Source organism: Triturus cristatus, chromosome 8 (assembly GCF_964204655.1).
Source record: "Triturus cristatus chromosome 8, aTriCri1.1, whole genome shotgun sequence".
In the NCBI taxonomy this organism is placed as follows: domain Eukaryota; kingdom Metazoa; phylum Chordata; class Amphibia; order Caudata; family Salamandridae; genus Triturus; species Triturus cristatus.
Window position 1 is genome coordinate 796,147,764 of NC_140591.1, and position 21,042 is coordinate 796,168,805.

The 21,042-nt window shown below is 45.6% G+C and overlaps 1 protein-coding gene across 1 annotated transcript in view; it reads left to right on the plus strand.

Annotated features, from left to right (window-relative positions):
• Nucleotides 1-21,042, plus strand: part of BMX (BMX non-receptor tyrosine kinase) — an 891,026-nt gene that overhangs the window by 564,200 nt on the left and 305,784 nt on the right. The window contains exon 14 of the mRNA XM_085620470.1: nucleotides 3,653-3,824. Coding sequence (XP_085476596.1) covers nucleotides 3,653-3,824 — 172 coding nt within the window. The remainder of the gene's footprint in view (nucleotides 1-3,652; nucleotides 3,825-21,042) is intronic.

Genomic DNA, 21,042 nt, shown 5'->3' on the forward strand with positions numbered 1-21,042 from the left:
GTGCTCAACTAGACTCCTCTCACCACTGATGACACACTCAAGACCATGAAGAGCATCCACTCCAGAGCCCCATCATATCCTTGCCCGTATCACATCTTCCATAGATCAGCCACCTCCATCGCCCTTGAGCTTTGCCACGCCATCAACTGCTCCATCGAAACTGCCACCTTCCCCGATGACTAGAGACACGCAGAGATCAACACCCTGCTGAAGAAGCTGTCTGCCGACCTGACAGACCTCAAGAAATTCTGACCAATCTCCCTCCTCCCTTTAACAGCAAAGGTCATCCAAAAGGCCATCAATGCCCAACTCTCCAAGTTCATCTAAGAGAACCACATCCTGGACTCTCGCAAACCAGCTTCTGAAGCAACCACAGCACGGAGACCACACTCCTCACTGCCACAATGGCATCCGCTCCCTCCTCGACTGGGGTCAAACCACAGCCCTCATCCTACTGGACCTCTCGGCCGTCTTCGACACTGTTTCCCACCACACTCTAATCATGAGAGTCCACAACGTTGGCATTTGAGACAAGGTACTAGACTGAATCCACTCCTTCCTTAGCGGCTGAACACAGCGAGTCAGACTACCCTGGTTCCTCTCAGAATCCACAGAGATCAGCTGCAGAGTGCCGGGGGCTCTTCCCTGAGCCTTACAGTCTTCAACATCTACATGGTCCCCCTTGTGGCCAACGTCAGAAACGACGACACCCAGCTGATCCTCTCCCTCACCAACGAACCCCATCCACCAGAATCAACTTTCACAGCAGAATGAAGACTGATGCCACCTGGATGAAACACAGCAGCCTCAAGCTCAACTCAGACAAGACTGAAGTACTTATCCTGAGACCCACCCCCTCATCTTGGGATAACTCCTGGTGGCCCGCTGCACTGGAAACACCTCCTTCATACGGACCAGGCACACAACCTTGGCATCATACTGGACTTCTCACTCACAATGAACCGCCAAATAAATGCTATATCCTCATCCTGAGGTGTGGTGAACCTGCCAGGGCAGCTGACTCTGAAGCACAGGGCTCACGGTTCAATCCCCAGTGCCAGAGGCAGATCAGCTCAGCATCATGTGACTCTGGGCAATAGCTCACTTATTCTCCCAAAGGCCCTCAGCGCCTTGAGACCCTTACGGGTGATTAGTTAGCACTTTACAAATACTGGGGGCCCGATTCACAGAACTATCTTAAGACAAAATCCAAAACTTACTACCATTTTGGTATTCACAGAAGGCACTTACTCAGTTTGGTATTCACAGAAGGCACTTACTCATTTCAGTATTCACAGAAGTTAGGAGTCCTAACTTTTGGACTCCTAAATGCCTTCTGTGAAAACCAAAAGTCTTAAAGTTTGGATTTTTCCAAGTTTAGGAGTAGTAAAGTTAGGACTCCTAACTTCAGGACTCCTAAATGCCTTCTGTGAATACCGAAAGTCTTAAAGTTAGGATTCTTCTCAGTTTAGGAGTAGTAAAGTTAGGACTCCTAACTTTAGGACTCCTAAATGCCTTCTGTGAATACCGAAAGTCTTAAAGTTAGGATTTTTCTCCGTTTAGGAGTAGTAAAGTTAGGACTCCTAACTTTAGGACTCCTAAATGCCTTCTGCGAATACCGAAAGTCTTATATTTAGGATTTTTCTCAATTTAGGAGTAGTAAAGTTATGAGTCCTAACTTTACTACTCCTTACCTTTGAAAAACCCTAACCTTAAGACTTTCGGTATTCACAGAAGGCATTTAGGACTTCTGTGAATACCGAAATTAGTAAGTGCCTTCTGTGAACACCAAAATGCTAGTAAGTTTAGGATTTTGTCTTAAGTTAGTTCTGTGATTCGGGCCCTGGGTTTTTATATTGCTTTCACATGCTCTGCTTGCTTCAAAAGACATTAAGATGGATCCCCACAGAGTCCAGAAAGACGGTCACCCACTCACTCATCACCAGCAGACTTGACTACAGCAATGCACTCTATGCCGGCATCACCCAGAAACAGATCAGGACACTACAGAACGTCCAAAATGCTACAGCCAGACCGGTCCTCGACATCATCTGTCGCAGCCACATACCACAACTCCTATGACACCTTCACTGGCTCCCAATCAACAAGAGAATCACCTTCAAGCTCCTCACACATGCCTACAAAGCTCGCCATGATGCAGGACCAGCATATCTGAACCATCTAATCTCATTAGATGTACCCGCAAGACATCTTCCCTTCGCCCAACTTGCCCATGGCCACCGTCCCAAGGATTCACAAGACCAGAATTAGAGGAAGATCCTTCACCTACATCTCCGCCAAGACTCAACCTCAAGCAATCCCCATCACTGACGCAAATCAGGAAGGACATCAAGACCTGGCTCTCGACTGAATGTCCGCACCCAGATGGATCAGCAGCCCCCCCCTAAGCACCTTGGGACCCTCACGAGTGAGTAGCTGCACTATACAAGCTCCCGATTGAGTAGTAACATACTTGTAAATGTTGTTCTAAATGTCTCTACTCCAGTGGAAACAGCCAATAAGGGCAGTGATATCATGATCCAGGATAGATCCTAAAACAAGGGGGAAATTCCATGGCAACTTAATAAGGCAGAACATTACAGAAAGATAAATTATGACCCCACTAGAGAAATGCATGAGGAAATTCAGTACATCTTAACAGATGGAAAGGAAGACTGGCTAATTAACAATATACTAGCATATCTGGACAATCAGAATGCAAGAACACAAGTGATGTGTACACTTCCTAAACTTTACCATGATACATCAAACCCTCCAGGAAGTCCAATAATATAAGGAACTATCTCAATTCTGGAAGTTTTAGCCAAGTATTCACACATTTTTCAAAACCGTTCATTGAAGAGGTTCATTTGTTTGGGAGAGATACCATGGACATCATAAATCAGGTTGAAAATCTGCAGTACAGTGATCAAGAAAAGATCTTGATAATAATGATGGATGCTGAGAATTTATATACAAACATTATATAGGAATTAGTTCTGGAGCTCTGAAATTCCAATTGAAGCCCATGTTAGATGACAAGGACATCTAACATGGGTTTCAATTGGAATTCCATAGAGCATATTATCACGCCCATTATCGCCGTTTTAGCGGCAGTTTTCTGCCGCTAAAGCGGCGATAATTTTATCGCCTGGCTTGTTAATATGCCCCCTATATTTGCCTTGAAAAGGAACAATGGCAAGGTGATGGGCGGAATTTCATCCATTGGCACGCCATCAAAAAGTAGTAAACTTGCTGAAAGGGTACATTACTAAAAAGGGTATTAGGCCGAATGTAGCTTGAATTACCCAAGTAACGAGTGTGAAAAATGTGAAACATAGAATAAAATATATTTGGAAACTCTTAGACCTTCTTAACTATCGTGTTAAAGCAAAAAATTTAAACCATGAATAACTTGCCCCTAAAATGTGCTTTATAAAGGACGTATATTTGTATTTCTGCTTAACATATTCTTGGCAACAAAGAGGCTTATTTACAAGCCCCTTTGCGCCACTGGTACGTCACTTTTTCCCATGTTAAAAGAGACACATCTGCGGCGCAAGGGGCTTGTAAATAAGCCCCAAAGTATTTTCTTAGGAAGTGTAATATTCAATAAAACTAAGTACCTACAAAATGTGTTTTGTTCCTCTAGGCATATGGGAGTTGAGGCGGTCGGAGATCTCTCTATTGGAGGAGCTGGGCAGTGGACAATTTGGAACGGTGCAACGAGGGAGGTGGAAAGGAAAATATGATGTTGCAATAAAGATGATCAAAGAGGGCTCTATGTCAGAAGATGACTTCATAGAGGAAGCCCAGACGATGATGTGAGTTTCCCTCCTTTCTAGAAACAGACAAAGGAAAAAAAGCTATTAAAAAAAGCTATTAAAAACAATTTAATACAGGATACTATTCTATTTAGGCCTTCACTAAGAGGACCACTCTTTAATTAGCGGGACATTAGTGTAATATGTATCACACCAGATGAAATGCAACTTAGTCAGAATCTATCGAGTGCGATAAATACCACACATTTACGAGTTCATGGGGAATAAAAAGCAGAATTTTGTGCTTACTGCACCAAACTGTCCATGCTTCATTAAACATTGATTCACAAAAGTTATACATTCTCATATGCGTGTAGGTGTACATGCATTTGTGACTTTGCACCTGATTGCAGGGGTGGTAAGTCAACTTCTAAATTGATGAGCACACATTCAACCTCACCTACTAACACACATCAGTCTTACCTGCTGGCTCTCTTGCTGAAGTTCTTGGGAATATATCTTTCATTAATGCCACTCAACATGGGATTCTGCGGGTTCACCAGTAATCCTGCTGGGCACCGAATTCACCACTCACCACAACAGCTCTATGTTAATGTAACTGCTGGTGGCACTAAATTGGGGTTAATATTGAGGCACATGGAAAACTCTTAATTTCATATCAGAGGAGCCTATGGGGGTGGTTTAACAGGAAATTTCCATGCTGGGACCATCTACATGAAGGTAGTCTTCATATGCAGTCAAAATTATTTTTTCAACAGCGTCACACAACTTTCAGTCAGCCCTACTACAACATTATGTGACAACATTCCTGAAAATCTTCAGCATCTGCTTGACAGTAAAAGGTTTCCTTTAAATGAAATTACGCACAGAAAGACAACCCACTCCAAATGTACACAGCCTAAGTGTACACAGTTGGAGTCTGATCTGAATGCACACCCAGGCAAACATGACATTTAAGGCACATCCCTTCATCCCAATCTCACTCCTTTCAAACTTCTTCATAACACAGACAACCAAACAGTACAGCTTTAATTTGCAACATTTGTTCACCTTTGGTTGGAGAGCACGCAAATTCATAAGAAGAGAAAATCCCTGTCCTTGACTGACAGTTGCTTGGCATAAAATGGAAGGTTCTAGGCCAGATACCTCCACTTTTTTGCTTTGTGGTGGAATCAGATGGGGAGAATAGCCACACATCACTAGAACAAAGGAGGACTCAAGAGAAGGAGAGCATCTGCTGTTTGTAGCTCTCTAATTTCCAAACCCTCTTGAGGCTACTTACATGGAGGAGGTATGGAACTCAGGTGAAAGGTGTGGACAGAGAGGTAATTGAGAAGCTGAAAACAAGAAGACAGCGAAGGAAAACAGCAGTGAGGGCGCTGACGCACAGAGGCAGTAGTGCTTTCCCCATTCTCCATCCTTACCAGCTCTTGCCTCCTTTCCTCATTACTTGATGTCTGAATGGTTACTCTCCCTCACACTGGAAACAAATCTGTTTTTAGCAATACCAGTCTGCACTCACTGTATCCTCATGGAAACATAAACAAACACAGTTGGAGTACAAAATTGGGGTGAAATTGAAGGCACCCATGCTCGAATGCCCCAGCGACATAAATGATGCCCCCCCTGCAGAATGCAAAGCAGGGCCTCTGAGTCTCCATAATCACAAAGGCCGTGGGAGGAATGGCACCCCCTTGAAGTGTTGTTGGTGGACTCCTGAAGAGATGTGAGTCCCCTTGCATTGCGAGGGCTGCAGGAGCCTTCATCACACCCCTGCCCAGTGTTGGTGTGCTGCTCTTCTAAAGTCAGAACCAGATGGGGAAGAGCAGAGGTCAGCCTGTCAGTATTCTCTTCTTGCCTTCTCCACCAATAATTGTGGGCCACTAATGAACTCAGCTTCTGTCCAAGGTGCCTCATTAGTTGTGTTTGGTGCACATTGTCACACGTTGCTGCCTTGCTAACGAGGATATATTTTCAGCTGTCCAGCCTTCAGAAATTAAAACAAGCCCTTCTTGGCAACAGTTAAAGTGGGTATTGTGTCTCTAAGAAGTCTGAATCCCAACTACTGGTGATCTTTACATTTAAATGAATCTAAATAATGATGTTATGGGTAACTTGGACCTATCCACAAATTCAAACAAATTTAACTCTATGGTGGTGGGTCCTGGGAATGTTAAATTTCATAACCCTTCAGCAAAGGGTCAAGTCTTATCCAGGGTAGAAAATGTATCCTACATAAGCTTGCTCCTCAATTCTGGCCTTAGCTGAGATCCTCTTTTATCTAAAAATAGAGGGGCCCTCCAACATGAGATTTCTCGCTTTAATATTTTGCAAGGGGCATTCAGCATAAGTCCCCGAAATTATTACTTGATGTCGATAAGGCCAAATGTGTTCATATGGCCACCTTCGTTCTCTTATTTTGGGGATGTGGCAATACTGACTGTATTCAGGTGATAGCGAATACCTTGCTGAGAAATGTGCTAGCCATTGTTCAAGGAATTCGCACCGAAATTGCAGGTTAGGTATGCCATTTTATTCAGATTTTATTCGAGTTCGCCTTCACCTTATGTGGTGAACGGTTTGGTATAAAGAGTACTTGCATTTTAATAGGATTATTGTACAGGACTGTTTGCTTTTGGATAATGTGGCTCATATGCCATGGTTACAATATCTAAATAAATAGTTAAAGGAATTAGGGAGTCTAGGCTTATATTCTAACCCTAGAGGAATAACATAAAAGGATCTCAGATGGTTTAAAAATACTTTTTTTCACAGGGTGACTACTAAAAGGCGAGAGTTGTGCCTTGTCAAAACAGACCCTTCAGACGTACGCCCTGGTTAAATCTGAAAGTGGATTGTAGCCCTATCTCCTCTTGTAAATGTCCACTAGGCAACAACATCTATTAACATTTTTAAGGATAGACATTTTTCTCCAGCTTTTGTTTCCGAAGGGAGCCTGGTATTAATTGCCAAAACTGCGTATCTGTAGTTACGATAATATTTAGATCTGTGACTCCATGCATATTGTATTCATGTGTCCAATGTTTTCCTATCTACATCATACGTACATCCACCTCTGCATGGTTGATAGGAGACACAGAGATGCGGGTCAGGATTTGCACCTCGGTTGCCAAGCAGAGCTGCTTTGTCCCTCACGCGGTAAAACGCGGTAAAACACGGCGATAAAATTGTCATTGGCGGATCCACCCCGTACACCACCACTTGAAACGTTTGAAACACTCCATCCGCTACTGATTTGGCGGCACCCATGGAGCAAGTGGCGAGCTACAGGAAAACCCTGGGGGCAGCTTAAGGATGCCACTAGCTGCTCACTGACCACATAACTGACATCACAGTTGTGCTCTATCTCCCCCACTCGTGTGGCGCTGAGTGGGGGAGAAGAGGGGGAAAAGCTTGTGTAGCCTGTGAAGATTGTGATAAGGAGCAGCAGATGCCATATAGTAGTGGCAGCATTTATACAGTTGGCCCAGCAGACACAGGGGGGTTGGGCAGGTGACTCACTCCCTATTATGGAAGCCAGCTTTCCCAGGCTGGGCCTCTTATTGCAGCCATAGCATGCCAGAGGGAGAAGTTGCGGCAGGCAAGTAAGCAAGCTCTGCGCATGGAGGAGGAAGTAAAGGACATTTAGGGGGAGGTGGGGACAGGGTCTGTGAGGTAGCAGGATTAAGTCTAAATACAGAGGTCGATCCGCCGGATGCGGAAGCAGGCCAACTATGATTGGGTGCGGCTTGCAGATGGCACGTGCTCTACCTCATGTCTCCCTCGCTTGCCTTGCCTCCTTGCTACACTATTTGGCGGCTCAAGAATTACTTTGAGCCTGGTTCATCTGCTTCTATCAGTATACCAAGGGATTCTAAGGAGTGGTAAAGAAGTGGAAACAGCACACAGCACCGGCAACATCTAGAAGGTCAAAGCACAGCAACAGAGAGGGCCACTCGTCCAAGTTACAGAGTGCATACAAACAACACTTGCAGCATGATCATGCCCCACCTGTGGGTAGCCACACCCTTAGCACAGCTTCATTAAGTATTTATCAATTGGTACTAGGTGCATCAGTCCTCATGGACACTAGCCTAAGCTTCGACAGGGCCAGAGGGATGCAGAAAGGTATCCCACTCGGGCCTCTAAAGACAATACTAAGAATGGAGCCAGTAACCAAGTCTTGGCATTTACAACTAACAACAACACAACAGCAACCCAAGTCCTTCGAACCAATGATTCAGGGATCCCTACCATCTCATCATTGATGACAAGAGTAAATCCCTGCAGAGCAACAAACTCACCAACTATTATTGCACCTAAAGACGAATGGGAAAGATGTTTAGATCAGGAGCCAGGCACTTTATCGAATCATTTTCTAGCTTCCATTGAGGCCCAAGTTGATGACACATTGAGTCAAACCCCAAGATTGGGTAGGAAGGGGTGTAATGACTTCTCAGATTCTGATTTGGCTGCTACAAAGAACCCAACGTTGTCAGACATGAGCGCTTTGCAGGATACCATGGCGAGGGCTCTTCTTTGGCAATCCAGTAAACTGGAGCTTCAGATTGACTTGCCCCAGTCACTGGTAACACACCTGACAGAAGTAGGGAGCATATTAACCAGAGTGGACACTAAATTAATTGTACTAGACAAAAATAAGCTCTGCCCATGTTCTCCTATAATCAACAAGTTAAGCTCCCTGCCAGAGGTGTTATGCTTGGGTGGAGGTTACCAAGGCCAACTCTGTAAGGTTGCCGATACCACCGCAAGAAATATGCTATGCCCGAAGGTTCAATAGAAGGGTCGACAGGATATTTTTGCAGAAGAGTCACTGGTATTTCAGCCCAAATCGGTCTACACAGAGACTGGTGCAAAAGTTGAAGCACAAGCAGGGACAACAGAGCAGGAAAGTTGCAAGAGGCCCAGTAATTCTTTAATTACAGGAGGCTAGGCTATCAAGCAGGGCAAAAAAAGGAATAAAAAAGGAAAACAAAGAAGCAAGGTTTACTAAAGCGAGCATTGTCTGAATTGTCTGCTCACACTGCTAAATTAGAAGCTAATATTCCTGAGAGCAAGTGCAGGGCAGTCCAAGTTATCCAAATCCAGGGTCTGAATAGGAATTAACAATATATGGGCTTGATCCTGATCAAATGATATCTTAATGCCTCAAGGAGAGCAGGGTCAGAGCTGGTAAACCGTCTCCTTGAATGTATTGAAGAACTCTTTTTAGATTACCCTCAATATCAGTTTATAATCACAGGAGATTTTAACATCAGAGGCCTAGGGGAGAGTAGTGGAGGAGCTCCCAAGTCCAGAGTAGGATATGTAGTTAAAGATTTCTTGAAGCTTCATAATTTGGCATCTGCTCAGACTGAATTTGAGGTTAAAGATACAGTCCAGGCATTCCCCCAACATGTAAAGTTATATTGCAGTTTTTTAACACCTGGTCCTCTTTGACATATCAGTAAGGCCATAGAGTGACAATAATCCACTGATGTGCATTTAAAATCTTGCAGTACAACCTGTGGATAACATCAATCAGGTAAGCACTGCAATGGGGGAAGAGACTGTGAAGTTAGTAAGAAGAGTTAAGCGACAGCCTGAATATAGATATAAGGTTAGACCTGGCTAGAGACATTTGAACTCACCTTAAAGTCTTTTCAACCGGAATGTGCCATACTGTGGTAGGAAAGTTATATGGAGGATTTAAGAACGCACTTACAGGGAGAGGAGCAAAAGCCGGGATTCCCTCAGGGGTGCTGGAAACAGGCAGCATCAGGTTCGCAAAGCCAAAGTGCTCTCCACCTAAATCCGTCAAAAACTACAGCTGCAGCATAAAAACTGGTCAGAATGGCACATTAAAAACTGTCTGGGAACATCAGAAGGAAAGGCAGTGCAAGGATTTGGCCACTGTCTTTCAGTTATTAAAATACTCTAATCAGGCACGTTTTTGGGCCCACATAAATTTAAAAACAGCAATATCTCTAGGGAAAATAGAGTGTCAGGAACAGCATGGATATGGCATATTATTGAGCTGTATGTGGATCAGTCAGTTATTACATCAAGCACAGGTCCGATTGAAATCACAGCCCCCCTGGCTTGGTGAGGGCTGTTCGGGTGGGGAAGATGACGCTGATGCGACGGCTAGGCTGTGTCAAACTTCTATGGCAGAAATGCAAGAGCGTTCCTTCGCTACTAGAAATATACCTGGGTCTGAAGATTTTGCAAACGGCACCTATAAAAATTCTTCAAACCTTTCTGCTAATACTCAACATCAACACTCAACCGCACTCTTGGGCTTTTCCAATCAAGAACATCAAGAAATTACGCTCAATACTATTTATGATGTTATAATGGCACAAAGAGCGGAGGCACAAGCAGAGAACCTCCGCACACAGACCGCGCTCAAAAAACTACAGAATTCCTTACGAAGGGTAGCCAAATCATGTGCTGATTCTGCAACAAGAATAGGGGAAGCCGAAACACGGATATCAAACCTGGAGGATGAAGTAGCGTCTCAGAAAAAAGAAATTACTTTATTGAATGCCAATAGAGATGACTATATATGGAAACTAACCGATATGGAAAATAGGCTAAGACGAAACAATCTTAGAATTCTTGGGGTACCGGAGGGAAAAGAAGGGACAGACACTCGGAAGTTCGTGGTGGATCTTCTGACCGAAGCCTTCCCCGATACTAGCAGCTGGGACTGGAAACTAGAAGTTCAGAGGGCTCATCGATTTCCGTTTTTTCAAAAGAAAACAGCTGCTCAAGAAACCTCTTTTCCCCGAGCAATCTTAATTAATCTAAATCATTTCCTTGCTCGGGAGGCTCTTTTTGATCTGGCTCGCCCTAATAAGAGAGCCCATGCTATGGGCTGCGAATTTTTTGTGAGACCTGACTTCTGTCAATCAACGGTGGATCTCAGGTGGAGATTCCGACAGCTGATCCCGAAATTCCAAGAGAAAGGGGCGCAAGTCTATCTTCAAAACCCTGCGAAACTCAAAATTATCATAAAAGGACGGTCATCAGTATTTACGGAAGAGGCTACTGCTAAAGAATTTCTACATAAGCTATAGAGGTTCTTAGCCTTTCTCAGTTTAATAGTCTGGTTGGGATGGTCTCGGTTAGGTTAGGCATGGTAAGGCACGGATCGGCTATACTCCAAATTTGGAATAAAGGGCCGGGGGGGGGGGGATAGGGGTGGCAGCCAACTCATCACCATCTTTGGGACAGTGTCCCCTTGCTCCATGGGAAGGGTAAGGTTGGGTTGGGGAGGGGCTGGGGTGGGGGTCGATGGGTCACAGGTGGGGGGTGGAGGGGGGTGGAATGAAAAATCAGCATTGATGTTTTTGTTTATATTTGTTACTTATTGTTTGATATTAGAGGCCTGGCTAAAAAATAGCAATACAAGGGCTGTTGCATGGACTAGTTTTGATGTAGACATGATCAATCTTCTTTTGTCTAAGTTTAAAAAATTGTTATTTAATGAGGAAAATACAGCTTTGTACGTTAAACATATGTGGTCTGAATGACTTTAAAAAGAGACTGGTTTTCGCACAAATAGCCAGGGCCCTCGCATGGGACATTGTCTGTCTTCAAGAAACACACATTGCTTGGGCCAACAGGTTATGGCTTAAAAAGTTGGGGTTGGAATTGATTACTTGTTCTAAGCAGTCTACTAATACAAGAGGTGTAGCAATTTTTTGTAAACCAGGTGCTGTCCTCTGTAAAAAGCATAAAGAGGATAAATACGGTCGGTGGGCCATTATTGAGGCTGGGTTTGATACAGGGGAGGTCATAACTGTATGCACTATTTACGGCTCCAATGTAGATGATCCCGAATTATATGACTCCCTTAATTTGGAATTAGCCTTATGGCCCCACCCAATCATATTATGCGGTGATTTTAATATACATTTAGCCGAAACATTTAATATAAAGTCAGGGACTGATTATACAGGTCGGAAACCAAAAGTTTTTAGATCCTTATGCAACTTAGCAAGGAAACAAAATCTTTACGATGCTTGGAACCAACTTAATAAATCCCAGCAAGGCAGCACCTTTTACTCTGCTCCCCATAAAAAAAGTAGTGCGCCTGGACTATATTTTTGCTTCATCCTCCATTTTGGCAGATGCTACTATCATGTTACTGCCTAGAATGATATCAGATCACAATCCTCTTGTGTTAAACTTTCAGATCTCTACAGGGCCATGTACAAAATATAAATGGACTTTTGATAGGAAGCTATTAGTAGACGAAGAATATCGGAACTGTATCAAACTTTGGCTCCCAAACTTTTTTGTAAATAATAATGGCTCTGCTCCAGATACAACGGTCTGGGATACTTTTAAAGCTGGTGTAAGGGGGGAAACCCTTAGATATGTACTTAAGAAACGTAATGTCATAAGACAAAAAAACGAACAAGATATGTTAAAGTTAAGCGCATTGGAACGAGAACTGGCTCAAAAGATTAAGGATCGAAAGGATGTCTCTACTATACAAATTAACCTCGTTAAACAGAGATCTTTAATTTATAATCATCATGCGGATGAAACGGCAGCTAAATATCAGACATTCCGAAGTGAATGCTTTGAATATGGAGAGCGGGTGGGGAAAACACTGGCCAATAGAATAAGGCAAAAGCAGTCCCAAAGCAAAATTGATAAAATAAAGGACATTGATGGGTCCCTGCAAAACTCGGAGCCTGGTATCTTGGAGGTATTTAAACAATTTTACCAAAAACTCTACGAAAATGGGGAAACTCTCGACCCGCGGGGCTATTTAGGTGAAATCACTACGGTGGGTCTGAGCCTGGCTGAGAGGGAAAGTCTGTCTACTCCTATATCATGGGAGGAAATTACTCAGGCAATGGAATCCTTGCCAAGGGGGAAAGCAATGGGGCCGGATTCGATCCCTCTGGAGTTCTATATCTCTTTCCAGGTTGAGCTTCAGGAAGTGTTACTATCTCTCTTCCAGCAAGCTTTTTTGGGTCTCGTACCCGACTCTTGGTCCAAAACAATCATAATCGTTTTCAAAAAGAAAGGTAAGGATGCGGTTGAGCCAGGCTCATACCGCCCCATCACACTAATAAACTCAGACAGCAAGATCTTTTCCAAGATTCTTGCTAGAAGACTTGGAAAGATCATTCCATCACATGTCTCATTACGTCAGCATGGGTTTGTGGCAGGCAGAGGCACTACGGATCATGTCCGGCATATAATTTCTCTTCTGGACTGGTCTCAGGTCTCTAAAGTTCCAATAGGGGTGGCCCTGTTGGATGCTGAGAAAGCATTCGACAGGGTCTCCTGGGAATTTTTATGGGCAACTCTCTATTGGAAAGGGTTTCCATCTTCCTTTATTAAGGCTATACAAGCTATGTACACCTGTCCAGCTGCCACAATCCGTATTTCAGGTAATTGCTCTGGGGAGTTTAAGATCCACAGGGGTACTCGGCAGGGGTGTCCCTGCTCCCCTCTCCTGTTTGCTCTTTATATCGAGCCCCTTTTGATTAAGATTGAGCATGATCTGCAGATTATTCCAGTACAGCCTGTGACCGAGTCGGTAAAAGTTCTAGCCTATGCGGATGACGTGGCTGTGGTCACATTAGATGTCCCCAATGCAATGAGACGTATTGAATTTTTGACATCAGAATTTGGTGCCGTGTCTGGCTATAAGTTGAACCTACACAAAACCCAAATTCTTTATACTGGCTCTGATGTATTATCTGGCGTTAATATAGTTACAGAGACGACTTACCTTGGGGTGAAAATTGCGGCCAATGTACAGTCTATAGTCAGTTTAAATTTTGATCCCACCCTAACCTTAACAAATAAAATGCTAGAGAATCTGGATTACTTGCATCTATCATTATATGGCAGGTGTAATGTTATGAAGATGGTAGTCTTCCCGAAATTTCTCTATTTATTCCGCACGATCCCACTTCTGGTCCCTAATTCAATCTTTATGAAAATCGAAAGAATATGCTCCCGCTTTTTATGGGGGTATAAAAGAACAAGGAGAACCTATAAAAAACTAAGTTCAGCCAGGGATAGGGGGGGATTAAATATCCCTCAATTCCAACACTATTATTGGATGGCTATGTTACAACACATGGGAACTCTGTTTTTTGGTGTACAGTCTTACAAGGATCCAGCTAATTCCCCATCTATTTATGAACTTGTTTTTGGCCCAGAAGCTAACTATATGTTCTTTAAGTTTATTGAGCCCAGCTATTACAAAAAGACACGTTTCAAGATTCTAGCTGCAGCTGTAGCAATCTGGTCAAAAATTTGTAAACATTTTTCTTTTAAGGAATATAATCGATATATGCCTGTGGGAATATCAGGCAAACTGCCTACAATTTTTTCTGATTATATAATGAGGAGGTGGAGCGCTCAGGGTGTCAGATCCATTGGTGACTTTTATATAGGAAAACAATTAATCTCATTTGCAGAACTCCAAGAAAGATTTGGGCTGCCACATACAGACTTCTTTAAATACCTCCAAATTCGCAGCTTTTTAGCCAATTTAGAGTTAAAAGGACAGATTAGCCTGGAAAAGAACTCGATACTTGAATGTGTAAAAGGGAGATGTAAGATCTCTCAACTTGTCAAAATTATGACTGCATGTCAACAGGATGACCTTGCTTTATATGAGCACCGCTGGGAGATGAGGTTGGGGATAACAGGGGTTGACCTGCAAACCGTATTTAATCTAGCCGATCGGCTATTATTTTCAGGTAGGCATAAGAGTCAATATTTCATGGCTATCTTTGACCTATACTATTCTCCAGCTAAGGTAGCTAAATGGGGGGCAAATCGAGGGGTATTCTGTCCCAGATGCACTTTAAGGGCTGCAGATTTGGTCCACATGATATATGACTGCCCCGTTATCTCCCCTTGGCTTAAGGAGATACAAAACTTCTTGAATATAAGTCTAGGCATCTCAGTTAATCTGTCACCTCAACTAGTCTTGTTTGGTGTCGAGTTTGATGCAAATGTTAGAACCCGCTCTGCTCCTGAGAAAGGATTTCTGTTTCTATGTATGGTAATTCTCCGATTATGTATCACTTCCCAATGGATAAACCCCGATCCACCGTCTTTTAGTATGTGGATGACTAAATTACTCTCTCTGTATAAGTTGGAAACCGCTTTGTACAAGCTTAAAGGCAGGGAGAAAAAGAAATTTGGACTATCACTATGGGCTCCAATTAAGAACTGGATATGATTAAATTTGTTATCCTTTACGCTGAATTTCCATTGTTTGCAGCTATGACCGACTGTCTTTTCTTTGGGTTAAAGTCTCTTTTCTATGTATCATGTAACAAATGTTAATATTATGAAACTGTTATATCACCAATGCTGATTCTTTAAAAATTCAAAAATAAAAATTTAAAAAAAAAATGAAATCACAGCCCCAAAATCAACTCTTGCTGATAAATTGGTTGTTAGTGAGTCCAAGCCACATCAGCAAGATGACCATATTTATGAGCTGGACTACTACGGAAAGAAGAGTCACTCAGATATTGGGAAATTAAGTTCCCAGAAGGTCAAAAAAATATTAAAATAGCTGGAATCAGATGGAGCCCCCATGCCCAAATGGCCTTCCAGCCAGCTTATTTAAGGAAGCACATACAACTAGGTGCTATGGTGCAGTCAGTGATGTATAACTGTTCCTTCCAGAATGCTGTCATTCCTGAGGTCTGGAGAGGATATATATTGTGTCCCATATTTGAAAAGGGAGATTGGTTGCTAGCCGCAAATTATAGGCTGGTTGCCTTATTAGATATCGAGGCAAAAGCATATGCCCAACTCTAATAGACCATCTTGAAGCCTGGGTGGGTGAGGAGGGCATTTTGCCTTTTTTCCAATCAGGCTTCAGGACTGGATCAGCTACTAGAGACAATATTCAACCACTATCGATCCTCAGGCACCGTGCTTTCCACAAGAATAGCCTACCTCTTCTGTGATGTTTTATAGATTACAGTACAGCTTTAGATAGGGTGGACAAGTCCACCCTTTGGAGGAAGCTGGTTGCGTGGGGTATACCTTTAAACCTTTTAAGTGAAATCATTTCTTTACACAAAGAGACGTGGCACGGGTAAAAACTGGTCCTTCCTCGGTTACACGAAAAGTAGACAGCAACCACAGGTTAAAACATGGCTGTGTTTTCGCCCCCATGATGTTCAATCTGTACACAGCAGATCTAGGGAAGGAACTAGATGCCTGCAGCTGGGTTCCTCCAAAATTAAGTTCAGCAACTTTGTAAACTACCTAATATGCCGATGGCATAATTGTCATGGATCACACTAAATCCGGCTTACAAAGGGATCTGGATGCTTTAAGCAGATTTAAGGTGGACATTCACCTACTGGGGTATCAGGCCAAAACTAAAGTCTAAGGTGCCAATTACGATCCGGTAAAAAAATCCCCCTTACGACTCGTATCCGGTCTTTTTACCGTACGAATTGTACAAGTGCCGTACAAACTGCCAATTACGATTCGCATGGGAAAAAGACCATACGAATCGCATTGGGAATTATTCCCCACACGTCCTCGTGTCGGAAAATGTGTCCGACACGTCCTCGGACGATCTACCGTACAAATGTGAAAAGTGAAGTCCGACCACGGAATCACGATCCATCCCGTGCATCCGATGTTACAACCGTATGGAAAAAACACCGTCCGCACCGAACTCCCATAGCAACTATGGAGAATTGTGCCCGCATACGTGCCCAACACTCCCCCCAGCCCCCGTACGTTCGAGTCGTACCCCCCGTGTATGTACACCCCCACCCATGTATGTACACCCGTGTACGTGTCGTACCCCCCCATGTATGTACACCCGTGTACGTGTCGTACCCCCCTCCGTGTACGTTCATGTCGTACCCCCCGGTATTTACATCCGTGTACGTTCGTGTCGTACCCCCCGTGTATGTACACCCATGTACGTGTCGTACCCCCCGTGTATGTACACCCGTGTACGTGTCGTACCCCCGTGTACGTTCGTGTCGTACCCCCCCGGTATTTACACCCGTGTACGTTCGTGTCGTACCCCCCGTGAATGTACACCCGTGTATGTGTCGTACCCCCCGTGTATGTACACCCGTGTACGTGTCGTACCCCCCGTGTACGTTCGTGTCGTACCCCCCCGGTATTTACACCCGTGTACGTTCGTGTCGTACCCCCGTGTATGTACACCCGTGTACGTGTCGTACCCCCCGTGTATGTACACCCATGTACGTGTCGTACCCCCGTGTATGTACACCCGTGTACGTGTCGTACCCCGTGTATGTACACCCGTGTACGTGTCGTACCCCCCTTGTACGTTTGTGTCGTAACCCCCCGGTATTTACACCCATGTACGTTCGTGTCGTACCCCCCGTGTATGTACACCGTGTACGTGTTGTACCCCCCTGTGTATGTACACCCGTGTACGTGTCATACCCCCCGTGTACGTTCGTGTCATACCCCCCCGGTATTTACACCCGTGTACGTTCGTGTCGTACCCCCCGTGTATGTACACCCGTGTACGTGCCGTACCCCCCGTGTATGTACACCCGTGTACGTGTCGTACCCCCGTGTATGTACACCCGTGTACGTGTCGTACCCCCCGTGCATGTACACCCGTGTACGTTAGAGTCGTACCCCCCGGGTATGTACACCCGTGTACGTGTCGTACCCCCCGTGTACGTTCGTGTCGTACCCCCCGGTATTTACACCCGTGTACGTTCGTGTCGTACCCCCCCTGTATGTACACCCGTGTATGTGTCGTACCCCCCGTGTATGTACACCCGTGTACGTGTCGTACCATGTGGCATGGTGTGCGGAACAGTGTGCCATGTCAATCTACACACAGACACATGTTGGTTGCTGCAACAGCTGATGCTTTTAAGGGAGCACCAACATCAACCCAATGTGAACCCCCCACACATACATGACATAGTCACAAGGTGCACCGTGGGTAGTGACCTGTCTGGTGTGGTAACCCCTGTAGCGGGCATCAGGGGACACTTGCGTGTGTTGTTGACCGTGCCATGCCAGTGACGCTCATCCCAAGTGTGCAGTACGGCATGCACACATGTCAAATGAGTCAAGGGCATGCCTGGCACACATTGCACCGTCACACATAACATCTGTACACATCTCATCATACATCTGGTGCCTTCTCGACTCAGGAGTGAGTTGCCACATCACAGCCTTTCACACCTGTGCCCCACACATGTAGTACTGCCCAGACAATGGCTTGATGTCCATCCATGGACAAGTATGTCAGCCCTATTCCTTCCTGTGTGCTGCCTGTCACCACTGTGATGTGTGAAAGGCACCGTACTTTCGCAAAGAGGGCCTGTGTACATTCCCTATCACTATGGGAGTGCTGCCGTATGTGTACCCATAGTGATAGTGAGCGTACGCAGGCGTGTACGGGCCGTACCACTATGGGTGTTCTCGCGTATGCGTACTCATAGTGATAGTGAGCGTACAGGCGTGTGTCCGGTCCGTACCACTATGAGTACGCATACGCGAGAACACCCATAGTGATAGTGAGCGTACAGGCGTGTGTACGGGCCATACCACTACGAGTACGCATACGCGAGAACACCCATAGTGGTACGGCCCGTACACACGCCTGTACGCTCACTATCACTATGAGTACGCATACGCGAGAACACCCATAGTGGTACGGCCCGTACACGCCTGCATACGCTCACAATCACTATGGGTGTTCTCGCGTATGCGTACTCATAGTGATAGTGAGCGTACAGGCGTGTGTACGGGCCGTACCACTATGGGTGTTCTCGCGTATGCGTACTCGTAGTGGTACGGCCCGTACACACGCCTGTACGCTCACTATCACTATGGGTGTTCTCGCGTATGCATACTCATAGTGATAGTGAGCGTACAGGCGTGTGTACGGGCCGTACCACTATGAGTGTTCTCGCGTATGCGTACTCGTAGTGGTACGGCCCGTACACACGCCTGTACGCTCACTATCACTATGAGTGTTCTCGCGTATGCGTACTCATAGTGATAGTGAGCGTACAGGCGTGTGTACGGGCCGTACCACTATGGGTGTTCTCGCGTATGCGTACTCGTAGTGGTACGGACCGTACACACGCCTGTACGCTCACTATCACTATGAGTACGCATACGCGAGAACACCCATAGTGATAGTGAGCGTACAGGCGTATGTACGGGCCGTACCACTATGAGTACGCATACGCGAGAACACCCATAGTGATATGGAGCGTACACACGCCTGTACGGGCCGTTGCTATGCATTTGGGGTGCCCTAGGGCCCCGGAACGCACCGTACCTGTGTGTGAAGCTCAAAATTACATAGGGGACACATGAGGGACAAGTATAAAGGCCTACATGCATGCTGGTTGTCATGGAGACCAAGTTTAAAGTTTGAATATTTGGAAGCAGGTGCACAGCAGTAGTCAGTTTGAATGAATCTACTTTGTTGCAATGTGCTTCAGGAGTTGACATCATGCTGAAGAAAAAAACCACAATGATAACCCACTGACTGTGCTAGGTTTGAAGGGATTGGAGGAAACATAGGATGCAAATGTGAGTGACCAATCACTCTGTACTCCTGTGCATGAAACAGGCCAGCAAGGCAGATATAAGGCAGCCAGGTCCCATGAGGGAGCACTTGCCTGCACATCTTTGTATTCCACGACCCAGCTGCTGCTTCTGATTCCCTGGAACCATGTCAAGGTCTGTGGAGAGGTCACAGCCCTTCACCCTGGAGGAGAACCTGGCTTTGCTGGATGTGATCCTCCCATAGTACCCCATGCTGTATGGGCGACCAGGGTATCAGGTGAGTGCAGAGTCCACTGGCACGGACTGTGTCCCTTTTTTGTGACTGTGACTTCTGGCATTGTGTCCAGGTGTGGCACACATGCTATGTACTGTAGGGGGGGGTCCCGGGGGGGGGAATGCCTGATGTCTCCCAGCCAGAGCATGCTGTGGTGCATGTCTGCCGTCCTCACTTGCATTGTGTTTACTGTGACAATCACTGCATGGTGCATGCCACATTCTGCCTGTCTTACCCTCCTGGGAATGTAGCCTCTACAGTCCTCATGTGATTATGTGGTCAGCCCAGTGTGATAGGTGACTGTACCCACAGATGTGTGTTAGTTCTGTGTACCTGTGCTGAGAGTGTCCACATGATGTGTTCGTACCCTGGACATCGGTGTGTGTGTAAGTCCCCTGTCATGTGGGTGGGTGCACATGTGGGGTGTGGCACCCGGGCTGCATGAGGGATGGATGTACCCTGCCCATGTGATGTGAGCAGGGAGCAGTGCTGTATGTATGACGTGCAGAGCCAGCCCCACACCTGTGAGCCTCCCCGTCTAGTGGCACATGTGCAGAGTGAGTTTTGTCGCAGCATTTGGCAATGGAAGGTGAATGTCCTGTGCCTGTGTGTGTCTGTGTACTCTGCTGCGGTAGCGTCAGTGGCCTGTGGCATATGACTGCTTAGAGGTGCTGCACATTATCCTGGTGTACCTTGTGATGCACAGTGTGAGCCTGGATCATTGATTGTGTAGTTGCCCTCATTCCACCTGTGTACTTTCAATGGCACGTACTGCTTTTGCCCTTCCCCAGAGGATGATGTCCCTATGACAAAGGTGCAATGTGTTGGATGCATACTATGCCTTGTTGTACACAGCACATTTGTTCTAATATGTCTCTCTGTGACATGTGCCTGGTGTATTGATGTAGTGTCACTTGTTCATCCTCACAGGTGGGCGCCTCTGCCAAGGAGCAGATATGGCTGACCGCCGTCAGTGCCGTGAGGAGTGCAGATGGTCGGAAGCGGCGCCTGTCCCAGGTGAGGAAACGCTGGCAGGATATCCGGTGCTGGACGCGGAGGATCGCACGGGTCCTGCTGGGGGACTCACCTGAGACCCATAAGAACCGGGGGCGCCGCCGTCTGACCCACATCCACAAGCGTGTGCTGGCGGTGGTATTTCCAGACTTGGAGAGGCGCTTACAGGAGAAGCAGCAGCAGGAAGGGGGTAGGTACATGTGTGTTTGTTGTGTGTCACCAGCATTTGTAAGTGCACAATTGCATGGATTCACTGCCAGGTTTTAAAGGTGCTGTGCAGATCCAGTTACCCACAGTATAGCTGTGCTCTCCTGCCTCCCTTCCCCTCCTTGCAATGTGTTCCCTGGTCTGTGTGTAGTCACTCTTTCACAAGGTCATCTGGGCTGGCAGTTAATCCACGTGACCAATGCTTGC